Source organism: Pteronotus mesoamericanus, unplaced genomic scaffold, assembly GCF_021234165.1.
Source record: "Pteronotus mesoamericanus isolate MK-2021 breed Mesoamerican mustached bat unplaced genomic scaffold, CSHL_Meso_final scaffold_165, whole genome shotgun sequence".
Taxonomy (NCBI): domain Eukaryota; kingdom Metazoa; phylum Chordata; class Mammalia; order Chiroptera; family Mormoopidae; genus Pteronotus; species Pteronotus mesoamericanus.
Genome location: NW_026555307.1, coordinates 9,105,124 through 9,129,453, shown reverse-complemented (window position 1 = coordinate 9,129,453; position 24,330 = coordinate 9,105,124). Strand labels below are relative to the sequence as shown.

General features: G+C 44.5%; 2 protein-coding genes across 3 annotated transcripts in view; one reads left to right on the top strand and one right to left on the bottom strand.

Annotated features, from left to right (window-relative positions):
• Positions 1–7,326, bottom strand: part of SIPA1L3 (signal induced proliferation associated 1 like 3) — a 247,115-nt gene extending 239,789 nt beyond the window's left edge. Inside the window, exon 1 of one of the 2 annotated variants that reach the window (XM_054589095.1) lies at positions 7,224–7,326. The gene's annotated coding sequence lies outside the window, so the exon portion shown is untranslated. Of the gene's footprint in view, positions 1–6,764; positions 6,864–7,223 lie in introns of those variants that run through there. The other variant, XM_054589094.1, reaches the window with a different exon arrangement.
• A 5,358-nt stretch (positions 7,327–12,684) lies between these two features.
• On the top strand, positions 12,685–23,691 carry WDR87 (WD repeat domain 87). The gene is made up of 6 exons (XM_054588895.1): positions 12,685–12,756; positions 13,663–13,830; positions 14,310–17,185; positions 17,649–17,920; positions 18,278–21,924; positions 22,018–23,691. The coding sequence occupies exons 1-6, from the start codon at positions 12,685–12,687 to the stop codon at positions 23,689–23,691; spliced, it is 8,709 nt and encodes a 2,902-aa protein (XP_054444870.1).
• Positions 23,692–24,330: the final 639 nt, after the last annotated feature.

Below are 24,330 nucleotides of genomic sequence, written 5' to 3'. Positions count from 1 at the left end.
CTCTGCTTTGCTTACTGCTATATCCCTAGTACCTAGAAGAGTGCTCAGCTCGGTGGATACTTAAAGTTTAGAAATCAGATGCAGTGTGAGTATTTGGAATTTGCTGCCTGCAGATCCAACATGTGCAGCTCCACAGTGGAACACTGAAAAAATTCAAGCTGCTGAAACTGGTGACAATGCTTTTAATATTCTCTCCACCCTGGACTCACCTCAGAGCCTTTGAAAGAAAAAGAAAGAACAAAACTAAAGAGGGTGGCAGAGGCAAAAGATCGAGGAAGCCAGAGGGGCTGCAGGACTTCCCCTGTCTTCCATCCCATACACCAAGAATGTGATGTACACAAATAGGATCAGAGCTCCTGTTCCCATCAACCATCTCTATCTACTTGGTGAGCAAACAATAAGCAGAAACCCCCAAATGAAGGTGCATTCTTTTCCTGCCCCTTCCACACAAGGATTTCTGCCACCCACTGATTCACTGTTAACTTACAGATCCCAGAAGAACAAATGCAATAAGAGCTTCTAGTCAATGTAAAGGGCGGGGAGTTGTGCGTTTGCTGTAAAGGAGTTTTAATTGCTGTCTTGATGTAAAATATCATTAGGTCCAAGGAATTGTAACAAGCCACATCTTGCCCTGTCCTTCTGTTGTCAGGTGTCAGAACAGAAAGGGGGCACTTTCCCTGTCTCCCACTGCAGTGCTGGAGGCAAATCAAAAGGTGGATTCTGGTCCTGTGTGGGGCCTTAACAAAGCCCCATCAGTGGAAGGATCCGTGCACGTCTGTCCTGAGGGGAGGATGGGAGAGGATCTGAGGATCTTGTTGGAACTCGTCCTGGGAAAAAATGTAGGAGGGGCCCCATGGTCAGGTGCTGGAGGGAAACATTTTAGGAAAGAGGGACTCAGCAAACTGACTCAGAGGACCAATGCCACTGTGGCTAGTACTCAGAGCAGCTGGGGAAGTGTGTGGCCACTGGGGCCTCACAGATGTCCTCAACACTACCAGATGTTACTTTACCAAAGCATTTCTGAAGCCATGGGTCAAGTATTGACTTGTTTCATGAAAAAAAAACAAAACAAAACAAAAAGAAACAACCCACCCTGTGTTTATTGTGCAAGTGGACTGAACAGAGGCAGGGAATTCCCCCACAAAACACACTAGGGCTTGAAACACACAAATGCTGAGTAAAATTTGTTGTACTTAATACTTATTCCTAACTTTTTGTGATGAGTCATTTCAAACACACAAAGGTGAAAAGAGGAGTATAATAAACCTCTACTGGCCCTTGTTGGTGTGACTGAGTGGACTATGTGCTGACCTGCGAACCAAAGGGTAGCCGGTTCAATTTCCAGTCAGAGCACAAAGCTGGGTTTCAGGCCAGGTCTCCCAGTGCGGGGCATGCAAAAGGCAACCACACACTAACGTTTCTCTCCCTCTCTTCCTTTCTCCCTCCTTTCCCCTTCTCTCTAAAAGTAAATAAAATCTTAAAAAAAAAAAAAGTTAAAAAAAACCCCAAACCCTACTGGCCAGCTTCAACAGTTACCAACTAACTCACAGCAAATCTCACTTCATCTCCTTATTTACCCATACACTTATCCTCTCAACCTGTCTATCCATATTATTTTGAAGCAAATCCCAGACACCTTAACAGTTCATAGGTATTTCTGAAGGTTACCTTGTCTTAAAAGACAAGGATGTTTTTAAGAAGAACCACAGTATCATGATCACGTCTAAAAAATTAACAAGAATTCCTTTATAATATCAAATATCCAGTTCATTTTTCTATTTTAAAAAAGGAGAAGTGCAGGTTCCCGAATTATTTAAAAAATTTAAAAAAGAAAAGAAAAGAAAAGAAAAAGAGCCTATGCCCAGAGGCTGGAACTAGTCAGTATGGTCCTGCTTATCCACCCTACTCATCTATGTCTCTTTCTGTGGACACACCACAGCCTGAGTGTCTAAGAGCCTGGACTCTGGAGCCAATGGCTTGGGTTTGAATCCTGGCTTTGATACTCACCAGCTTTGTGACATGCACTTCTCAGGACTTCAGTATCCTTATATGGGAAATGGGAATAGTAACAGTACCTACCCCATGGGGCAGTTATGAGAATTAAATGAGATATATAATACCTGAAAAGCAGGCACAGCAGTGCCTCATACACAGTAAGAGCTCAGTAGATGATGGTTGGTATCATTAATTCAGCCAAAAGACACTTACTAAAGCATCTTTTACATGCCAGGCATTGTTCAACAGTAGGAGATACAGTGATGAGAAGGTTAAAACTTGTGAATCACCATCTGGGGATAAGGACTGACAGTAGATCACCACCTGGGGACATAAACAGACTCAGAATCTCTAGCACCTACCTTATTTGGGTAGGAGGGCCCAGATTCATCCTGCCCTTGAGATGGAGTATCCTGAACCAAGAGAGTAACTAAAAGTCTAAAACAATGACTCCCATAGAGTTGATAGAGGGAAAACTCTGTGACATCCCTCTCCCCATGTTCCCATCCAGCAAAGCCTCTTTGGATCAGAGCAAGGGCAGGATTCATAAGTAGAGTAAGCCCTGCTGAGCTCACAGGACGACACTACATGGCTTCCACAGGAGGCTAAGGCTGAGAGGGACAGAATAAGCAGACAAAAAGAGAAAAAAAAGAGGCTTCATGCCCAAAGAAGCCATTTAGAAATGAAATTTCAACAGGCTGGACCCTTTTCTTACTTTCCTCATTATCGTTGCTCACCCTCCTCCTCCTCCTCCTCCTCAATCCCCTCAAAACACACTCTGTCCTGGGAGGTAAGACCTGTTTCCACCAAACCTAGAGCTCAACTTAAGGGGTGGACCTGTCAGTTGCTCAGGTCTAAACCAGCACCCCAGCACTAACATAAATTCAAGGATCAATGCTGACAAACTCTGGGAATCCATGTTGTGTGGTGAGTCCTTCCTATGATTTTCATTTCTCAAAACTCAGACACCATCTAATAAAGCACATACAAGAGTATGGTCTCTGGACCTGAGTTCAATTCTGCCTAACCTTGGGCAAATGGCTCCTAATCACCATACATCTATGCAACAGGGATAAAGATAGTCCCTGCCACCTCAGAACTCAAGGAACATACCCCAAGCACTAAGAAAGGTGCCAGACCTGTAAGGTGTCTCTAAGTGAACAGCAGCTGTGAGGGTAGCTATACCTGCCTATGATAAATATGCTTTTCATCACTCATCCGTCCTTATTCATCAAGATAAAACAGATGGCACCCTTGATTTATGAGCCTCATACCCTAGGGCCTACACTGTCCAATACATGTGGCTACTGAGCAAATGAAATGTGGCCAGTGCAAATGGAAACGCACTGAAAGTATAAAAAGTGCCCTGGCTGGCCTGGCTGGTATGGCTTGGTTGGAGCATCATCCCTTAAACCAAAGGGTGGTGGGTTTGATTCCCAGTCAGGGCATATATCCAGGTTGTGGGTTCAATCCCCAGCTGGGGCACAAACGAGAATACAACCAATCAATGTTTCCCTCTCACATCAATGCTTCTCTCTCTCTTCCTTTCTCTCCCTTCCTCTCTCTCTAAAGACAATTTAAAAAAAAAGTCCTTTAGTGAAGATTTTAAAAAAATTAATAAAATGGACTGTATTTCAAAGACTTCATGTGGAAAAATAGAACATAAAATATCTCAATAATCTTTATATCAATTACATGTTGAAATGATAATGTTTACAAATACGTGTGGCTTGATCCCTGCCCCTCCTTTTTGGGAGTGGTGAGGGAGAAGAAACAAAACAATCAATATACAAGTATATACATCCATTTAAGCACAGAAAGAGGTGACAGCATCCACCCATATCCCCAAGGGAAGAGAGCATATCCACTTCGTTCACTGCTAAATCTCCAAACCCTAACAGTAGACACTTGGTAAAATCTGTGTTTCAGTGAATGGTTATCTCTAGGGGAGGGATTTTAGAGTGGAGGATGGCACCCTGTTATTTTCCTTATACATCTCTGTATTGTTTGACATATTACAATGAACATGTATTTCTTTCATAATTTTTTAAAAGGCAAGTTCAACCCATTGTCACACACACAATTTAAGGCTATGACCAAAACAGTCCTAAGAAACAGGAGCTATACCAGTCTAATGGAAAACGCCATAGCCTCTCATTCTACCAGTTGAAAACACTTTATGTTAAAGGAAATGACTGTTTAATTCTTTTATTAAAACATGAATACATTTAACTTTGATTTTGTGAGTTAAATACATAACAAGGTTACGCTGTTACCATAACGTGTGTCATTTTCTAAACATAAGTTTGAAATATACTAGCAAAATCTGTTTTACAGAAAAAAAGAAGGCATCAATCACACTGTACATTCTAAGTTCCATTTCTGATTTACCACTTAACAACTGCGATGTCTGAAAAACAGGTTCACATTTAAATCTTAGACCATTCTACACAGACTGGTAAAAAATCATGTCCTGTTGTCACTAACAACTAAAACCAAAAAGTTTTTAAATGTCACTGCTTTATTTCATCAGATTAAAAAAACACTTAGGTAGATTTGGTGGTCAACACAAATTTAATTGAAACCACAGGTTCCCATCATTAAATGAAACCACAATTACAGGTTCTGGACAACAGACTCAACCTAAATGGGCATCTCATAAATTCCCTTCCCAGCCTCCTTCCGGGTATGTGCTGCTTTCCTGAAATGCCAGGGAGGATCTTCCCATACAGAATATTTAACCCTCTAACAAGGTATAACTTTTCAGAAAGGAATGAACAACTCAGCCAAACTTCGCCAGGCTACAACTATAGAAATGGGTCCTTTGAAAGCAAAGCCTCGCTTGATGCCACACCTGTGGCCATTGCAATTGGGCCAAATCTATATTATGTTCTCTGCTCCTCACTAATAAATGTTTTGAATACATTAATCCTTGGTGACTTAAAAAACAAAACAAAATTCAACCTAGTCAAAAAAGGCCACCTCCATTGGCCTAGGGGAACTTTCAGTGCCCACAAGATGGGAGATCAAGGTGGGCCAAAGAAATGGTGTTTCCAGAAAATGGCAGCTCCATCCTCCTTGCCACTCAACTGGACCTTGGAAGGCTGGGTGAGAAGAGCAACTCCCAAAGTTCTGGGTTGGGCAATTGGGTCAATGTTGGCCCATTTGCCAGGATGGTGACTACTGGTTCTGGGAAAAGAAGTTTAGACTGAATATGTTGAATTCATGGTGCCCACGGGACTGTTACCAGGGGACATCAAGGAAGCACAGGCAACAAGGAGCTCAGGGGGCTGATAAGGCACTGAAACAGTCAAGTGCTGACATAAAGCAGTGAATGTGCTGGCTTGGAGAAAGAGTGAATGTGTGACTGAGCAGGAGGCTGCTTATAGCAGGTTGGCACCACTTCTTTTCAGGCCCTTACACTGAAGTACGTTGCACAATTTAAACTTCAGTGAACAAAACGGGGGGGGGGGGGGGAAGGAGGTCAATAACATTGTCACTGCTCTGCCCTATAAATTAGCAGCAAAGGCCTATCAAGAAAAACAAGATGCATTTATCAAGTGCTTATTATGCACCAGGCTCTGTGCTAAACACTAAACATTATCTCCTGGGATCATCGAAACAGCCCTGGCACAAAAGTCTGATGACAGCCATTTCACAGATGGGATACTAAGGTTAGGAGTGAACTGTGGGAGAGCTCAGGGCTGTCATGTCACAGCCCACAGTCAGGCAGTCTCTAGACCAGATGGAGAACATTGAAGGAAAACAATTATTTCACATAAGAGCTGTTACTTAGTGACAGAATACAATCTCTGCAAATCTTTACAGTCCTCTGAGGCTGATACTGTTCTCCCCTTTTACAGATGAGGAGCATGAGGCTGCAGGACAGGAAGTGAACTAGACCAGTTTTGAATCTGGCCCACTGGGGAGACTAAGACTATATAGCCAGAGCCCCACCCTCAAAGGGTCTCTGGGACACTGGAAAAACGCTGAATAAATGGGACCATTTGTTGAACCCTTTGTGCCAGCTGCTGTTCTAAACACTTTACACATGGTATTTGCACTGCATCCTCAAAACAACTCTATGAGGTGACTATAAAAATCCCCATTTTATGGATCAGAAAACCAAGGCACAGATCGGTGAAGTCAGTTCCCAAGGTCACACAGTTAGTAAGTGGCAGAGCCTAAATGTGAACTAGGGTCTCTTTGCTTTCCAAACCAAAGCTCTTAATAAAATAATTTCAGCTAACAGCAGCCACTGTGTATTGACTGATAATTATGGACTCCGCTTTTTACATGCACATCCTCAACTAACCCTACGCGGTCGCTAATACCTTCACCCCATTTCTAGGGAGCCAACAATAGCGCAAACATGTAACCGCCAGATCTCAACCTCTCAACAGAATCCCCAGCAAAGGACAGATACTCTTTTTCACCCGTTTTACCAAAAGGGGAAACGGAGTTCAGCACGGTTTCCCTAGATCGAAGCACCGGAGTGGCAGAGCAAAGACGCGAACCCACTGCACCCTGACTCCCATTCTTGTTCTTCCGCACAGCGCCGGGTATAGTAGGTCTGGAAAGTTGAGTCATGCGGAACCGAGTTCGGCCAGGTCCGGAGGGCGCGAGTCCTGGAGCCGCCGCCACCACAACCGGTGCCTACACCCGGCCGTCCGCCTGGTCTCCCGCTCGCGCTGACCCTCGGCGTTCGAGTAGACACCGATTCCCCGCCACCCTTGAGTGAGCCCTCCCCTGCACCTGGAGCCACATACCTAGGCGTCTCGGATGCCTGCCCTGCGGGACCCACGACCCCGACGCCCGGCCCCGCACCGTTTGCTGGAGACACCGCCAGCTCCAGTGGCCCGAGTGACTTCCAGGCTGCCCACTTCCAAGCCGCTTCGCGCTAGGCCTCCTGGGAACTGTAGTTTTACCCTAGGGGGCAGCAAACCGAAAAAAGCCTGGCGCGCAGGCGCTGCCGGGAGCAATAGGCGCAGCACCGTGCCACCTTCTGGGAATGGTAGTTTACCTGCTATCTCCGTGGCGCTCCAATCGCCAGAGCACTTCCGCAGCCCCGCGGGGAGTGAAGGATGGAGGCGTGTCTTCTGCAGACTCCAACCCTGTTGCCACTCTCCTCGCTCCGCAAGCGCGGCTTTTCCCTTTCTTCCAGCCCAGTCCGCCTGTTTCTTTGGCGGATCCTTTCCCTCCCCCTCCGCTAGGCGCGAGTTACTTACCCCGAGGGCTTGAGCCTGGGGAGAAGCGGGGACAACAGAGCGCCGCGTTAGACCTCCAATGAAGCAGAGCGGTGAGGGAGGCAGTCCGCCGGGTCTCCCGCTCGCGCACGCGCGTTGGCCGGCCAACTCCGGTCTAAATTGCCGCGGGCCCCGCGGGGAGGACTCCTTTTCCTTTAGAACGCGCGCGCGCTCTAGGTCGCGCGCTGGGCCTTTTACTGCCTGCCGCGCGCCAGTGCGCACGCGTGCTCACTCCCCTCGTTTGGGTCGGTCAGTGGGACGCGGGGTTAGGGGTTTAACTGCTGTGTTCGAGCTGTGTCACGGCACCATTCCCCAAGGTCGCTCCTGAGGCCCTCCTTCTCGGTCTGGCTCTTCACATGGGAACTTGTGGGTGTGCCACCACACACGTCCTAGCCATCCCTTGTTGAGAGTCCTGTCGTCGCAGGTAATAGGTGCCGCCCCGGATTTGATGAGGCCGAGAAGGCCTCCTTCCCTCCCACGCGGTGGACCAGATGTCCCAATGTGTATGGACACAAGTGTGGTCGTCCTTCCCCGGCTTAGGGAATTCCAGAGCCTTGCTTCAGTAGCACCACCCAGGGGACTGCCCAGAAGGCCGTTGTCTACAGTACATTCGTTGATCACATGTTCTGAGGGAACCTAGTGTTTGTTGAGTACCTGTGACCTGGAAAATATCGTCCGAATTCATTCCACTTCCTCACATAATAAATATTCGATACGCCCCCTCCCCCATTTTTAAATGGGCGTTGCTGCTCCTACTTCGTAGCGGTTTACCGGGAAATTGGCTGGAATTGCAAGGACCTCTGATCAAATAAACCCAGTCAGTCCCCTTCCCATGTCATCCGTCCTTCCCAGAAGATCAGTAAGACTTGAAGCTGGGAAGCATGCATTTCTTCTTGAGAGAGGGTAAGGGTCATTCATCTGCTCATTAAACAGAAATGTAATAAAGCACAGGGGACACAGGAGAAATAAAGATGGACTAGGTTCCTACCCTCAAGGAGAGAAGTCCAGTGTGGATGTCAGACCACCACATGACAGTGACCGTCTAAATCATTAGAGATATAATGCAAGCCACATATGCAATTTTAAATTTTACATTAAAAATAAAAAGAAACAGCCCTGGCCTGTGTAGCTCAATTGGTTGGAGCATGGTCCAGGTTCCATCCCCAGTCAGGGTACATACCTAGGTTTCAGGTTCAAGGGTTCAATCCCAGTCAGGGCACTTAGGAGAGGAGGCTGACCTATCTCCGCCCCTGCCCCCTGGAATCAATGAATATGTCCTTAGTGTGGATAAAAACAAAACAAACAAATAAAACAGGTCAAGTTAATTTAAATAATTTAAGCCAATATATGCAAAATAAGTTAGGTTTAATAAAAAAGATTTACATTGCTTCAATTTTGAAATTTTAGTTAAAATTAAAACACGCACTAACAGATGTTATAGCAAAAGGTTGGAATCTGCCCAATGTCCACTAATAGAAATTTGGATAATAAATAAATGATAGTTTGGCCACACAGTGGAAATCATGCAATTCTTGGAAAATGAGACAGAGCTATGTATATCAATATGAATTCATCTCTAAGATATATTGAGAAAAATGTGTGGAACGGTGTATAAAGCATACTACCATTTGTATAAGAAAAAATATTTTTTACATATATGTTTGTGTATGTGCAGAAAACTGTATAAAGACATAACAAGGGCACCTTTGTGGAAGGGAAACAGGACAGGTGATCATGTGTGAAAAGGTGACTTTCTTTTAATTATATGCTCCTTAGTAGGTTTTGAATATTTTTACCATGTCCATTTTTAAAAGTTGTTAAATGGAGGATGATAACTAAGTCATAGGATCATTGTAAGAAATAAATTAAACAATGTGTAAAATCCCTGCCTACCACTTTATAACCTAATCAATTCTGAATGTTATCATTACTCCCAGGTAACTCTTCCACTCAAAAGAAGCTAGTTCATCCTGATAATGTATCTTTGTTAGCCTGGAAATTGCTTTTTCTATAAAGATGGTTAAGTTTATTTCACCTGCGAAGTTGCCTGTAGGGCCAGAGTAGCATTCCCAGGCCCTGGGAACAGACTTGGGCTCCTTATCAGTAATATCATTTTTAAAAAAATGTAAGTAACCCAAGACTTACCTCTGGCTTTACAACCCTCTGACATTATAGCCAACTCATTAGGCCTTTCTAATGCCAACTTGGCTTTCTGCACCCTGTCCCCAAACATGAGAGCCACTTGCAAAGCTGCAGGAACCCATGTAGGGACCTACCTCAAAGAGTGGAACACATATCACCCTTCTTGTTATATATACTCATTACACTTTGTTCTTTTCCTTCCTTAAACTAATACACTAGCATAATTTAATGTTTTAAGATTGAGAAGTTGGAGAAAGGTTCAAAGAATACTATAACCAGAATTTCCATTGTAATCACTTTTATGACTATTCTTTGATGTATGCCCTCCCTGCTGAACTCTAAGTTCTTTGGGGCAAGAACTGTATACCCTCACGCTCCTATAACAGAGCATATTGAGCCAATGAGTACTCAAAAGGAGCCCAAGTGGGCCATTAGTGTTGTGGAGTGCAGTGCCCCTAGAGCTAATTCTCGATTACAAAGGCATGGCTAATGGGATGTTTTCCTTCCAACTTACCAACCACTGACAGTATGTTGGAGTGGACTGCAGCTAAGAAAAAGGATGTAGTGCCAGCATCAGTGCCCAGTCACAAACCTGATTTGTCTCCATAGTCAGCAGGACATACCATGTCTCAGCCCCAAATACTGACCCCTACCTCCAAGTTGGCTGGAAGGCTTGAATTCTCCCATTAGATCGTTTTTGAGTTATTAAGATATTAAACGGTCAAGACCATTGGAATTAAGACATCTGGAGTTCATTCCAGACTTGCTTTTACAGACAGGTAATAGGATAAGGGAATCATTTGTGGTGAATTTTAGAGAAGTTTCCTCTGAGGATTACCTGAGGAAGCTAGTGTATGGGATGGGAGAGAGTGGCAAAACACAAATAAATAAACAGAGGTTTGAGGTTTGAAGGCCTTTTTCATTAACCACTAAGGAATGTGCTCCCAGAGGGGCCCAACCACTTGCTTTTTGTAAACTGGTCAAGAGAAGTTGGACCCAGAGGAGATATTAGAAGCAGTGGAAACCGATGGCAGTGATTGCAAATTTGTTACTAATGATGACTCTCTCAGCAGCTCTGGGGCCTCAGGGAGCCAGTGAGGTAAATTTGAACTTCGGGGCCTGGCTTACAGGGCCATCCGCTAATGTGCAGGATATGAAGCAGGTCCCACTGGTTCTTGAAAGGTGATGCAAAGCAGCTACAAGTGCAGGGTTTCAGAACAGAATGGAAAAAGATAAGGCAGGAAGGCAGGATTCAGTCTTGGGAAGAATGGGAGGACACAAAAAGGATGCTAATGACCTAACCCAGTTCCCATAATGGGTCCCATGTTTGTGGGTCAGAGAGCTTCCTTAGCATCACCTAGCAGAGTCTCTTCCTGACTTTGTCTGATATGGAGAAGAATCCTGAAATGTGGATTGGAATTTAGTCTTGAATCTGTGTAGCACTGAACATTGTTCCTCTCTGAATTTACATTCCTTATATTTATAATGGAGATGATGATCTGTCTTTCAGAATTCTTTCAAGAACTAATGAGGCAATTGATGTGAAACCTTTTTTGTGGGCTCTCACTTTCTACATGTGAGATGATGATACATTTTGCCTGCTACTTCCCCCCAAATTCAGCCGTGAAGTCTCTGGCAACACAGGGCCTAGGCTTAGCCATACTAGAAGATGGGTTCTGCTGACATTATCTTAGGAGGCCCAGGACAAACTGATCTGGAACTTTAATAGCTCTCCAATGGTCCTCCAGTGGTTCTCGGATTTTACTGTGCAGTAAGGTCAGCTGGAAAGCTTGTTAAGACTCAGATTTTTGGGCACTGACCTCAAGTTTCCAATTCAGTGGGTCTGGGGTGAGGCCCAATACTTTGCATTTCTAACAAGTTCCCAGGCGGTGCTGATGCTGCTGGCCTGGGGATCATACTTTGGGGAATCATTCTTCGAAACTGAAAGTTCACCAGTTTCCTTCATCTGGCAGGCACAAGGGTGGCCTCGCCTTCATTGCCCTCTGCTGGCCAGACTATAAACTTAACTTGTTTCCAGAGCAACGGGTAAGTACAAAGTATAGGTTGGAAGGAAATAAATACTTGTCTGACAACCAAATCAGTCTAAAAACAGTAGTCATAATAATTGTTTGTTGCTTCAGAATATACTTTAAAGGTATCAACAAAACTATTTGATCTTTGCAACAATTCTGTGAAGCAGGCAACACTGGCATTTTCATCGTACAAATGAGAAAAACAAGCCTGTTGTCAGAAGAGAAATGCCCTGGGAGAGGGGGCTTGTTAAAAGTAGGATTTGCCCTGGCCAGGTGGTTCAGTTAGAGTGTTGTCCTATACACCAAAAGGTTGCAGTTTCCATCTGTGGTCAGGGCACATAACTGGGTTGTGGGTTTGATACCCAATTGGGGCTCATGTGGGAGGCAACAGATTGATGTTTCTCTCACATCAATGTTTCCCTCTCTCTCTCATCAGTGAATATATCCATATATCCTCTTCACTGTGAGGTTAAGACAAAAAAGTAGGGTTTATTCACAACCCAGCAGAGAAAAGTGGAGGTTTGTTCTCATGAAGGCTAAAGACAAGGGAGTGCAGAAGAGGATGATAGATGAGTCACACGTAAGGGAGCAACTTGATTCTACTAGCCTGGGAAAACCTGCAATGCCAAATGGCTGGATCTTTACTCCCACTGTGCTAGGTGGGCTGACCCTTTGTCCTTGGGGACCAGCATGTCAATGTCTTGTTTTAGTTTTCAGACTTGAATGTCCATAGAATCACCTAGGGTGCTTGTTACAAGTGAAGGTTCCTTAGTCTCACCTCCAAGTTTCTTCAGTAAGACTAGGGCAGGACCTAGGGATCTGCATTTTAATACATACCTCCACCCCAGGGAACTTTGGGAACTCCTAGTCCTTGCAGAATGCTCTCTTAACTGTCCACAATCAGCAAAGAACTATCTGCCTGTGATGGTATTCCTTTCTAGCCCCCATCTGCTTCCCTTACCCACAGTACCCCCCTGGGTTATGATAGTTAAGATTCAGCCCCCAACTTCTTTATGTGCCCTCTCCAAGCCTCAGTTTTCTCATCATTAACGTGAGGTAATCACTGGGCTGGAGTGAGGATTAAATGAGAAGGTATGTCTTATGTATAGTTCCTGACATTCAAAAAGTATGCAATAAACATGTGTTCATGCATCTTTCCTTCTGATTCCTAGCTCCTCAAAAAGTAGTAGTGGTTTATCTTGCTTCTTGTGGATTTTTGCAGGTTTTTAAGCAATGGTACTGAGCAAAACAAGGGGATAATCAAGGTGATGTCTTCCCCCAGACTCATTCCCCTCTGGAAGGATTTTAAATACCTCATAAGTGACATATATAAAAGCAAGGTAATGTATATGTAGGACATAAACATGTTATTGGCCTCTGTCTATCTTGATATAATTGTAAGCACATCTGAGGCGCATAGATTTCCATGTAAGAAGGGAGCCTCCAGGGGAGACCATAAAGACAATTGTCACCTTAGGAAGTGGGCCATCAATTTCCAAATGAGTCAAGAGACCTCTTGCAAGGACATTTTGATAGTGGAAAGTGAATACTTTGGAGGCTGGTCAGAAGAACCAACCCTCTGGGAAGAGAGATTTTTCTAAAAGGGAAGGGAGAAGGCACCAGAGAGAACATTTGCCAACCTCAGTTTTTCTATGCTTGGCTCTGTGTAAAAGGATCCTAGGTTCATGTTGCACAGCACATGCTCTGTCACTGTGGGATAATATATTTTGTATATATATCATCTTCCTCTGTCAAATTTAAAGGCCAGGTCGGGTGTCCTAGAAGTCTTACTTAGTGCAGTTTTAAACTTTAATATAAAGCTGCACTGACTTTTGGGACATCCTGTTATATTGCATGTGGGTATATGGCAGTGCACTTACTTGCCTGATAATATGTTAAATGTGTCTTTTATGGCATATATACCTTTTAGACAGAAGAGGGAAAGTTAGAGGACAGGTGTAGCTAACTTCATGTTGAGAAGAACATAAGTTTCCCCTGAGCTCAGACTATAAAATTTGCCCATAGAGGCCCAGTGGAGGTTTGGTTCTTTCATACTGGGAGTTACGTTACATGCTTGTGAAGTGTAGGTGTCCCACAGGTGGTAAGTTGTGCATATGTGGGTGTAAAGGGAGTGGCCCTTGGGGTTGTGGTATGACTTTGGGAACTGCTTTGATTGTGGCTTGAGTGAGAATATATTTAGTGCATGTGTGTTCTGGTCTCTTAGTTTATGCCATGCCTCTCCCCAGCAAACTTTAGATGACCCAAAGAGTGACATAGTTGTGCTGAGTGACCGGTCCCAGATACTGTTCAAAGAGTCTCGCCATCCTCAAAATATGCCGTTTATATGCTATTACTTCAGTGATGCCAACTTCTTTGCCTCCCTCTCGTGGGTAACAAGCACAAAGGAAATACAGGTAAAACTCCCTAGTCATTCTTCTTCTTAGCTCATTCTACAGGGGCCATGTCCATGTAAACTCCTCACCCCAGACTGACAAAGGAGGATGTACACCTTGAATGAAAGTGACCTGGGGAACATTTGAGATCTTGCTCCCAGGCATATGTCCTCATTTTGGCTCAAATAAACTCATAAAAAGTCGAAAAAGACAAAAATAAATAAAGTGACCTGGATGCAGGATGCCCCCCTCATCCTTCCTCCAATTATACTCTTCATGTTGAATAGATTTTATGGTTCCCCTAAAGTAGGCCAAGGTTAGGGAAAGAGTCCTAGTCTTCCTGCTTCTACAGTATTTCCAACCACCATAACCATGGGATAAAATCACTCTAGAATCCTCCAATTCCTCCTTAGCACAAGAACAGGGAAAAACAGCTGAATATTGTGCTGTTTCCTCTTCTACCATATTTTCTAGGCAGTTCCCATCTTCTTCTCTTCTAGGCTGTAGTATGGATGAAGAGCAAAACTGATGACATGGTCGAGAAGAGAACATTTTCCATGACTGAACGATTGCCACCCATCCAGTGTATGGTACACACAGGTTCCTTTCATATCCTCGTGGCCTACTGTGGTGACCTGCTCCTGCGGCTCTTTGGGGACCACTTTCGGTCATTCAAACCCCTGGGTATAGTGCCTTGTCGCTTTAACATCAACTGCCTCTGCTATGACCCAGAAATGAAGATGCTTCTGTCTGGCATCCTTGGGGCAGTCGTTGTCTGGACCATTGAGCAGAGTGGCAAGGGCCTCCAAATTGCCCACATGGTTTCCATGCCTGGTGATGAACTTGTCCAGGACATCATGTTGAATGGCCCTGATGGCTCCCTCCTTGCCCTGTGTGAGACTGTGGTGAGGGTCCTTGAGCACCAGGGCCTGAGCCAGCTGGGAGAGGTGAAGAGATTCATTTCTACCACTAGTGGCTCCTCTATTACTTGTTGTTTCACCTGTTTTGATCAGGGCTATCTCTATGCTGGAAATAGGACTGGGGATATCCAAGTATGGAGCCTCAGTCAGAGCTACTCTCTCCACAGTTTCAAGGCCCATTCCTTGTCAGTGATATGTATCCGCAGCAGGTCAGAAGCCCACACCCTGCTAACAGCTGGCAAGGAGGGTTGCATCAAGGAGTGGAACCTTACTTCTGGGAACCTACTGCGGCAACTGGAACTTGGAGAGGAATTGTATCGACTCCAGTTTATTGATAACATTACCTTCTTCTGTCAAACTACCCATACTTTCTCCTTGCGCCGTCTGCCCTGCTTCTATAGCCTCTTCCATGTCTGTGGCTCTGCTCCAGAGCAGCTGCGTCGGGTCCGCTGTGGTAATAACTGGTTCCGGATCCTATGCACTACTGAGGATGGCTTGTTGCGCTTTGTGTCTCCACTAACAGGGGATCTCCTGGTTCTCACCTGGCCCTTCTCAATCCTGGACCAGGCTGTCGATTGGGCCTATGACCCAGATAAAGAGGAGCTCTTTGTAGCAACAGGGGGCTCAGAGGTGCTGGTCTTTGATACAACCCGTTGCCCTTGCCCAGCCAAGTATCTTTTATGCACCTCACCAAATTCTCAGGACTCAGTACAATGCCTGGCTTATGGGCATTTCCACCTGGGTAGGGGGCTAGAAGGACTCATGTTCTCTGGACACCAGAGTGGTATTATAAGAGTGCTTTCTCAGCATAGCTGTGCCCGAATAGAGAAATTCGTGCACTTTGGGGCTATATTGGCATTCTCTACACTGCCTGGAGGGCTTTTAGGTGGCCGAGAAAACTCTTTGCTCTGTTCCTATGGAATGGATGACTACATACACCTATCAGAAGCTGTGCTTGATGGGACCAAAGTATATCTACAGCCTCTAGCCAGCATTCTCAGCAGCTGTCACTTAAAACACCTGATACTCTTGCCAAAGTCTGTGGGTGCCATCACAGAGACCAATTGCCTGCGTCTCTGGAAATTCCACGATTTTCTGTCCTCTGAGACACAGGAAGGCTCCAAGTTTATAGAGACCTTGCCTCTGCACCAGTGTGCAATTACATCATTTGATGTATGTCTGACCTTGAGTCTTTTTGTCACAGGTGGTATTGATGGCTCTGTCCGGATCTGGAACTTTCACGGTAGACTTGTAGCCATGCTGGACTCATCACTGCACTTTGGCCCACTCTGCTTTGCAAATGACCGGGGTGACTTGCTTGTGACTTTCAACCAGAGTCTTTATCTGGTATCCTGTTTAAAACTGCTTCCCCCAACCCAGCTGGTTCACCTTTCATTTATGAGCCTGACAGATGAAGTGCTAGAAATCCCTAAACCTTTCTTACCAAGCTTCTTCTTCTCCTTTGAGACCATGTTTGTGCCCAAGTATACCTACCTTGGACAAGGGCAACAGGAAATAGTGGGTCTGGAGAAACTCGTCAATAAACGGGCCATTGCCTTTGACCATACTGTGCCACATGTCATAGAAGAAGATGAGCAAGGGAGCCTCATATTACTGTCTACCCCAAGATGTGGTTCCTTGAATAAGGAGAAAACGGATATGAGGTTGAGCAAACCTTATTCCCATTATGTGGTTCCTCCCCAACTACAGTTGACTACATGGGATGGACTCAACCCTTATCAGGTATTGCAATGCTACTTTGGTTATGGGCGGAAATGGCCCTTTGCTCCTGATTGCTACATCCCTAACTCAGTGATTCGTGCCCGTCTTTGGCCAGAGGGCAGCCCAATTTACTTACAGTGCAACCTGCATTCACCCATGAGGAAGCTGGAATGGGATAAGCCTCAACAATTCTTCTGGCACAATAGGATAAGGCTGATACATGATGTAAAAGAACATCCACAGGAAAAGGAAGATGAAGACTTCATTGAGATGAGAATGTCCAAGGATATAACTTATAGTGTCCTTACAGACCCAACAAACCGCAGTTGGCTGGGAAGAAAGATGACTGAGATAGCTATTAATAGCTTGATTGAGACAATCCTCAACATTATGATCTATGCTCCTCCTCCATTGAAGTACCAGTGCTGTGTTGGTGCACTAGGGCAAATCTTTGCTTCTTACCAGGTGTCTCCAGCCTTGCGCTCTGAAACAGCCCATCGTTTGCTGGATGATACAACCAATTCTAATCCACTGATCCGTGAGCTGGCCTGGGAAGGTCTGAAGCGTCTCGGAATGATTACTCATCTCTTTGCTGTGCCTCTGGCCCAAGGGTTAATGGACAAGGACCAAAGAGTGAGAAATAAGGCACTGAGCCTTATGGCTGACACTGGAATCCATTGTAAGACCTCACTCTTAAACTTGATTCAGAACCAAGAGACTTTCCGGGAGATGCAGTAAGTTCTTTGTGCCTTCTTTAGTTCTTTACTAGCTTCTATTTTTCTTCTCCCCTTTCTCATTTTACCCTCCATTCTTTCACTATTTCTTCATCCCTCTTTGGATTTTCTTGTCTTTTTACCCTATTCATAGTCTTTTGCCATTCCTAGACTATCTTGATAATCCCCTGACTGCCCAATCCTTTCTCTATTTCTTCTATTCCTGTCTGTCCCATACCTCTTCAAGTTCCCCCTTTCAATCATCTACTCCTACCATTGCAGCCTCCATACAGATCATTCCATTTATTGCCATCTTATCTTCCTAGACACTTTTTTCCTTCTTGGCCATCTTTTACCTTCACATACACAGTCTCTGTTGGTCACTTTGCCAAGTCCACTGCCTGTTCCATATCAGTTCTTTCCCTCTCATTCTCTTTTTTTCCCCATAATTCAGCATGCTCCTTTTCTCCTTTGACTCTCATAGGCAGGAAATGATTGGGCAGGAAACCTTGGACAGTCTGCTGGGGATGCATGCCACAGATCTCCAAATCCTTCATACTCAAGTGGAACAGCGATTGAATGAAAACCTGACTTTGTCACATGGAGATGAAAAGCCTGCTTTTTCTTTAGATGTCCCAAGGGTTTCTAAAGTTATGTCCCTTTCCAAGCAATCTATTGTAATTACTGAAGAATCTGAAGTTGCCATCAAGCCCAGCAAAGGCCAAAGATGGGGCCAAGCAGGGGGAAAAAAACATAGTATGTATGGGGTGAAGCAGTTCATGCCCTACGGTCTTCAAGAAGCAGTGTAGTTAGGGCTAAAGTGAGTCAAGAGATATCACGTAGGAGTAGAGATAAGTGGAAAGAGCTTTTCACAGATCTAGGGAAAATTCACCCAAACTCAGGAAGACTTCAAGGCCCCTCTCTCTATGGTTTCGGGTGGGAACACTGGGAATAAAGAAAGGATAATGTCTTTTTTTTTTTTCCTTAAGACCTCAGCTCCCTCTGTTGTTATTTCTTTATGGTAGTCCTCTTAGCTCATACCAAATATTGAGAAGGGTTTCATTTAAGTCTCCCATGCTGTCCTTATCTACATCTCCTGATTTTTTTCTGCAGCCCCAAAATTGTTGCGGATCCTCAAGAAGATGAAAGAGACTGGCACAGAGCCAAGTCCTTTAGACGGTGAAAGTGATCAGAGTAAAGTTGCACCAACTGAGGCGGAGAATACAACCATCTATTCTGGTTCTTCAACCTGTAGTGTGCTAAAGATTTCAAAAGATGCTGAACAACAGCCTCCAGAGAAAGATGTCTCAAAGGATGTTGCATTGACCCTGAAGACGCTAAGGAAAATACATGACAAAAGAGGCAAGAAAACAACAGTCCAGAAACGCATAAAGAAGCACAAGAAGAAGAAAAAAGAAGCTGAAGTTATAATTAAGGAGGAACCCTTGTCTAGTGTAAAGGAAGAACCAGTTGTGAAGAAGGTGAACACCCTGGGGCGGGGTGCCTATGGAACTCCTGGCCACAGGGCTACCCCTGGAGATGGCTCATCATGGCGGGATGATCTATGTCGTCTTATGACCCTGAGGATATCTGGTTCCCAAACAAAAATGTCAGAATCTCTAAATACTGAGTTAGTGACCATGGCTAAGGAGGTGCTTGCAGATAAGCACCCCAGCTGGGAGCTCTTTGAGAAGATCTGCCCCCTGCTAAAGAAAGGAAGTGAGGTTCTGCTTGAGGACCTTGACTGGGATGTAGCCTGGCCAGAGGAAAAACCAATTTTTATTCATGAAGGAGCAATTAGAGAGGACATGGTGATCAGAGATATTGAAGAGATACCACAGGGGCAGGGACAAGTGCAAAAGGAAGCAGGGGACATACAGGACTTATGGGAAACCCAGGTAATTCCCAAAAAGGGCAAGAAAAAGAAAATTATTTTTTTAGAACCAGGTGGCCTAATCAAAGGGAAACAAATATTAAAGAAAGAAGAGAAGAAATCTTCTAAGAAGCTCTTTAAGCAAAAAAGAAAAGCAGTCCTAAAAGAAATAAAAATGGATAAAAAAGAGAAGAAAATTACCAAAAGAGAGAGGGATGGGAGTCAGGAAGTGGAGGAAATGGCCAAACTAGAGGGAAAATTGATTGAGCAAGAAGAAAGACCAGTTATGGATGAGAGGAAGCTGTCTTTACAGGATTGGAAGAAGTCCTTGGACCAGTGGAAACAGGTCCACGGTGAGAGGAGGATATCTTGGAATGAATGGAAGAAAGCCTGGGACAAGGGGCATCTTGAGGAAGAGAAAAAACCACAAGAGGACAAAGAGAAGCTATTCCCAGATGAGGAAAAGTTGGAAGAGGGAAATAGGAAGCTGGAATGGGATGAGGGGGCACAGGCCAGGGAAAAGATGTTGTTAGGCAGGTCCAGGGATCATAAGTTCAAGGATGAAGAGGAATTGACTCTGGAAGTAGAAGAATTATCTCAGGATTGGGAAAAAGAAGAAGAAGGAGGAGGAGGAGAAGGAGGAGAGGAACAGGAAGAGAAAGAGAAAGAGAAAGAAGAAGAAGGGCTAGTGACAGAAGAGCAGAGACAGATCCAGGAAGAATATAAACAGGCCCAGGTTGAGAGGAAACGAGCCCAAGCTGAAAGAAAACGAGCTCAGGAAGAGAGGAAGCTGGCTCAAGAAGAAGAGAAGCTAGCACAAGAAGAGACAAAACTCGCTCAGGAAGAGAGTAAACTGGCAAGAGCGTATGGAAAACTGGCTCAGAGGTACAGGAAAATAGTCCAGGAAGAGATGAAGGTTGTCCAGAAAGAGGAAAAGCTGGCCCAAAGAGGGGAACGGCTAAGCCAGGGAGAAGAGAAATTAGCCCAGAATAGGAAGAAACTGGCCAAGAAATTAGAGAAACATGCTCATGAAGAAGAGAAAATAGCAAAGAAAGGAGGGAAGCTGGCTGAGGTAAAAAAAATACTGGTCCAGAAAATGGAGAAAGTGGTTCAGAAGGAGCAAGATCTGTCATGGAAAGAAAAGGAACTAGCCCAGGAGTTAAATGAGCTGATGTGGGAAGAGGAGGAACTGGCCTGGAAACAAGAGCAGCTGAATCAGGGAGAGGAGGAACTAGCTAAGGAATTGGAGGGACTGTCTGAGGAGGAGAAGATACTGGCCTGGAATGAGGAGAAACTGGCTATGGAAGAGAAAAAACTCGTCCCAGAAGAAGAGGTACTGATTCGGGAAGAGAAGAAACTGGCCCAGGCCAAGGAATATCTGCCTGAGGAAGAAGAAAGACTTGCCCAGAAAAGGGAACAATTAATGGAGAATAAAAATAAACTGGCCCAGGAGAGGGGAAAATTGATCCTGAAGAAGGTGGAACTTGCAAACAGTAAGAAGATACTAGCCAGGAGGGAGGAGAGTCAGGACCAGGAGAAGGAAAAGCTGGCTCAGGAGGAGGTAAAATTGATTCAGAGGAAAGAGAACTTGCACCAGCTCAAAGACAACCTTGCCAAGGACAGAAAGAAATTAGTGGATGTAAAGGAGAAAGTGGACATATACAAGAAGAAATCATTTCAGGTAGAGGAGAAGCTAATGGAGAAAAAGGAGGAACTTTTCCAGAAGAAGGAGAAACTGGCTGATGTAGGGAAAAAACTGGCACAAGTAGAGGAAAGTCTGGCTGAGAAACAGCAGAAGCTAGTTCAGGACAAAATGAAAATAGCTATGGAACAGAGGGAAATATTTCAAGAACTGAAACTGCACAATAAAGAAGGGGATATTACTAAGAAAGACAAGGGATTGGGCATGGAAATGAAGAAACTGGCCCAGGAGAAGGTGAGACTAGCTGAGGAAAAGGAAACTCTCTCCAAGAGAGAGACTCAAGAAACCTCAACACAGAGGAAACAGAGTAAGAGTGAACTAGAACTAATTAAGAGGAAATTGTCACTAGAAGAGAAGATAATGGTGTATGAAGATAGAATATTGGCCACAAAGCAAAGAGACATTGTCAAGAGGAAATTAGAATTTGCTAGAGGAGGGAGAGTATATGCTCAGGGAGAAAGGAAGCTAGCCAAAATAATAAGAAAGCTGACTAAAGGAAACATTTCCAAGGAACCATCAAGAGTGAGCAGAAAAATCTTAAAGGTATTTCAAGACCTTATCAAAAAAGAAAGGAGACTAACGCAGGAAGAAATACAGCTGACAAAGAAAAGGAGGTCATTCTTGGTTATGGAAAGAAGATTGAACGAAGAACAAAATAAACTTGATGCCAAAGAGTGGGATATTTCTGAGGAACAATCAGAAATGACCAAAGATGAGGAGAAACTCACTAAAAAAGAGAGAAAACTGGCTAAGGAAATGAGTATAATGATAAAGAAAGAGAAAAAAATAACTGAGGAAGAAAGCAGATTGACCAGACAACACAGAGAAGCCATACAGGAAGAAGAGGAAGAAGTAACAGAGGAAGAAGTAACAGAGGAAGAAGAAGAAATGTCATTCTTTAAACAAAAGTCAAGAAAGAGAAAAACATCAGAAAGAGTTGATAAGCCTCAGGAAGAATTTACCAGTCAAAGGGATGAGGTGGAAAGTGAAGAGAGCTTTTCTGGAGAAATAGACAGCCTGTTAGATGAAGTAGAGCGAGAGAGTTTGTCAGAGGAGGAGGAAGAGGAGGAACAGGAGGAGGACGAAGAGGAGGAACAGGAGGAGGACGAAGAGGAGGAACAGGAGGAGGAAGAAGAGGAGGAACAGGAGGAGGAAGAAGAGGAGGAACAGGAGGACATAAAAGAGGTGGAGGAGAAGAAAGAGGAAGAAGAGGAGAAGGAAAAGAAGAAGAAGAAGGTGCAGGAAGAGAAGGAGATGAAGGTGGAAGTGTTGGAGAAGGATGAGAGTATGAGTGAGGAAGAGATGGAAAATTTGAGTGAAAAAGAAGAGGAAGAGGAGGTAGACAAGGAAAAGGAGATCTTAAAAAGAGAGAAACTATTTAAGTTACAAGAAAAAAGAGGAAAGGACCTAAGAAGAAGAGAAACAGTCCCTTCTATTGGAAAAAGATTCCCTGAGGTCAAAGGCAGTGATATAAACCTGGAAGTTCTGAAAATCCCTTCCAAGAAACTGATCTCAATAGCTCTGGGGAGGGAAAAGACTACACCAGGGCCAATGTCATTCTGGAAAAATAAGGCCACTGTACTTGAGACACCCAGGATATTCACAGAGACAAGGTTTATGGATAAACAAGGAGAACTGTTGAAGAAATATCAGCCCATCCCTCTACAAGCTTTGGATATGGTTTTGGAGTCCCAAGAGCCAGACTTAAAGACCCCATATTTATCCCATATATTGAGGAAGACCGCAGAACCTCAGAAAGTCCCAGGCAAACCACCACGGGATAGGTGGCAGTGGCTTTTGAATGGTGATCCATCTCTGGTGGAACAGACTGAGATACAATTACCTGTGTCCCAAATCCTGGCTGAGGAAATATATGCAGGTGTGAGCCTCTCAGATATAGAGTGGCTCCACCACGTCCTAGAACGAATGGAGGCAGGAGAACAGCCTTCCAGAGATAGTTTCCACAGATTGTGCCAGCTTCTCAAAGATCTCACCTCAAAGGGAACCTTAGAGTGGATGCATCTAGCCAAACTTGAAGCTATCACTTACCGTCACAGGCCGGTCCTGGAATCACAAAGTACACATATCTCAAAAACCAGTACAAAGTTCATGGGTCCAAAATACCTGAAAGTGATCCCTCCTATAAAAAGAAAGGAAAATGAAAGCTGTTTAAAACCTTTGACTTTTGCCACACCAAAGTACTCATTAGCTACAAAAAGAATTCCAGATCCAAAAGCTATAAATTGGCATCTTCTAGGACAGCCTTACAGGAGTGCCCGGGCTGAGCAGATATCCAATGCCCTCAAGGAAATAGAGACGCAACATTTTTATCCTGCCACAAGAGACATTTTCACAGGTGCTCATACCTCTGTGGAAAAACAAACTTTAGCACTGATGTTTCAAAAGGACTTCTGGGCTTTTAAGGATAAGGGCAGGTTTCCCAGATTGCCCAAGGTGGAGAAGAAGGCACAGCCCAGCTCTAAAAAACAGGAAAAGGTACCTCTATGGGAGACATTTGTGGCACTGTACCATGTTTTGCAGATGTTGCAGGAGCGATATGCAGAAGATAGGGCTGCTTGGAGAGAACAGTTCTACCACCTCATGGACCTGTACCAACTCAGGTCCCCTGCAATCCAGAGATTGCTACAGGAGCTGCTACTGAAAGAGGAACCCCGATCCCATGAGGTCATTGACAAAGAGGCCCTAAAGGCCATGGAGCTAGTTCCGGGGGAGCGGTTGTTTTACCACCTGTTTTGTGGTCACTCTCACATGCCTAGAGGTCCTCTGGAGTTTCAGGAGGTTGTGTCCCTCTCAGGGCAGAACAATGTGCACACCATGCTTCCCATGGGCATTGCCCACTATGGCATCTTAGAACTTGCCTGGAAGAGCCTGCCCCAAGCTGATATTCACCTCACCAAGGAATTGCCCAACATCATTGCTCCTGCCCCCTAATTTGGGACTGACTGGATGTCAGGACTTTTAATTTCCCCCTGAAGAAAGACCTTGTCACCAGGTCTAGACTTTCATTCTTAGGTCCCATACAGAGGTAGGGCAAGGCCAAAGCCATTATTCTACCCAGCTCCAAAAGCCAGCTTCTGTATGTGGAATAAAGAGGAAGTTCTTATTTCCAATAAGCTCTGTGATGTGTCCCTTTCCCCCAAATATTACTTCTCTAGAAAGGTAGCCAGTGAGACCAGATACATACTCCAAAGAGTGGGAAAACATCAAAAGTGAGTGGTGCTCATTTCTGGAGGCCTTCAGATAGAAGGGCCTGTCCTTGTCCTCTTTTCTTCTTGTCTCCCATCATCCTCTCCTAAAGACTATATAGGAAGGAAAGCTCCTGACACAAAAATTAATATGAAGCATTGATATAGTAGAAAGAAGATGGGTTTTAGAGTCAGAAAACCCAGCATTTTGTCCCTTAGTTTTAGAAGGTGCACAGTGGAGGCAGACTCTATTTCCTTGATCATAGCTTTGTATGTTGATGATTTGAATCCAAAAGAGCAGATGTGGTGGGCGTTGAGACCCTCAGAGTAAAGGAAAAAGCTTCAACATGTTCCAGCCAGTACCTCATTACTGGATGGAACTAAG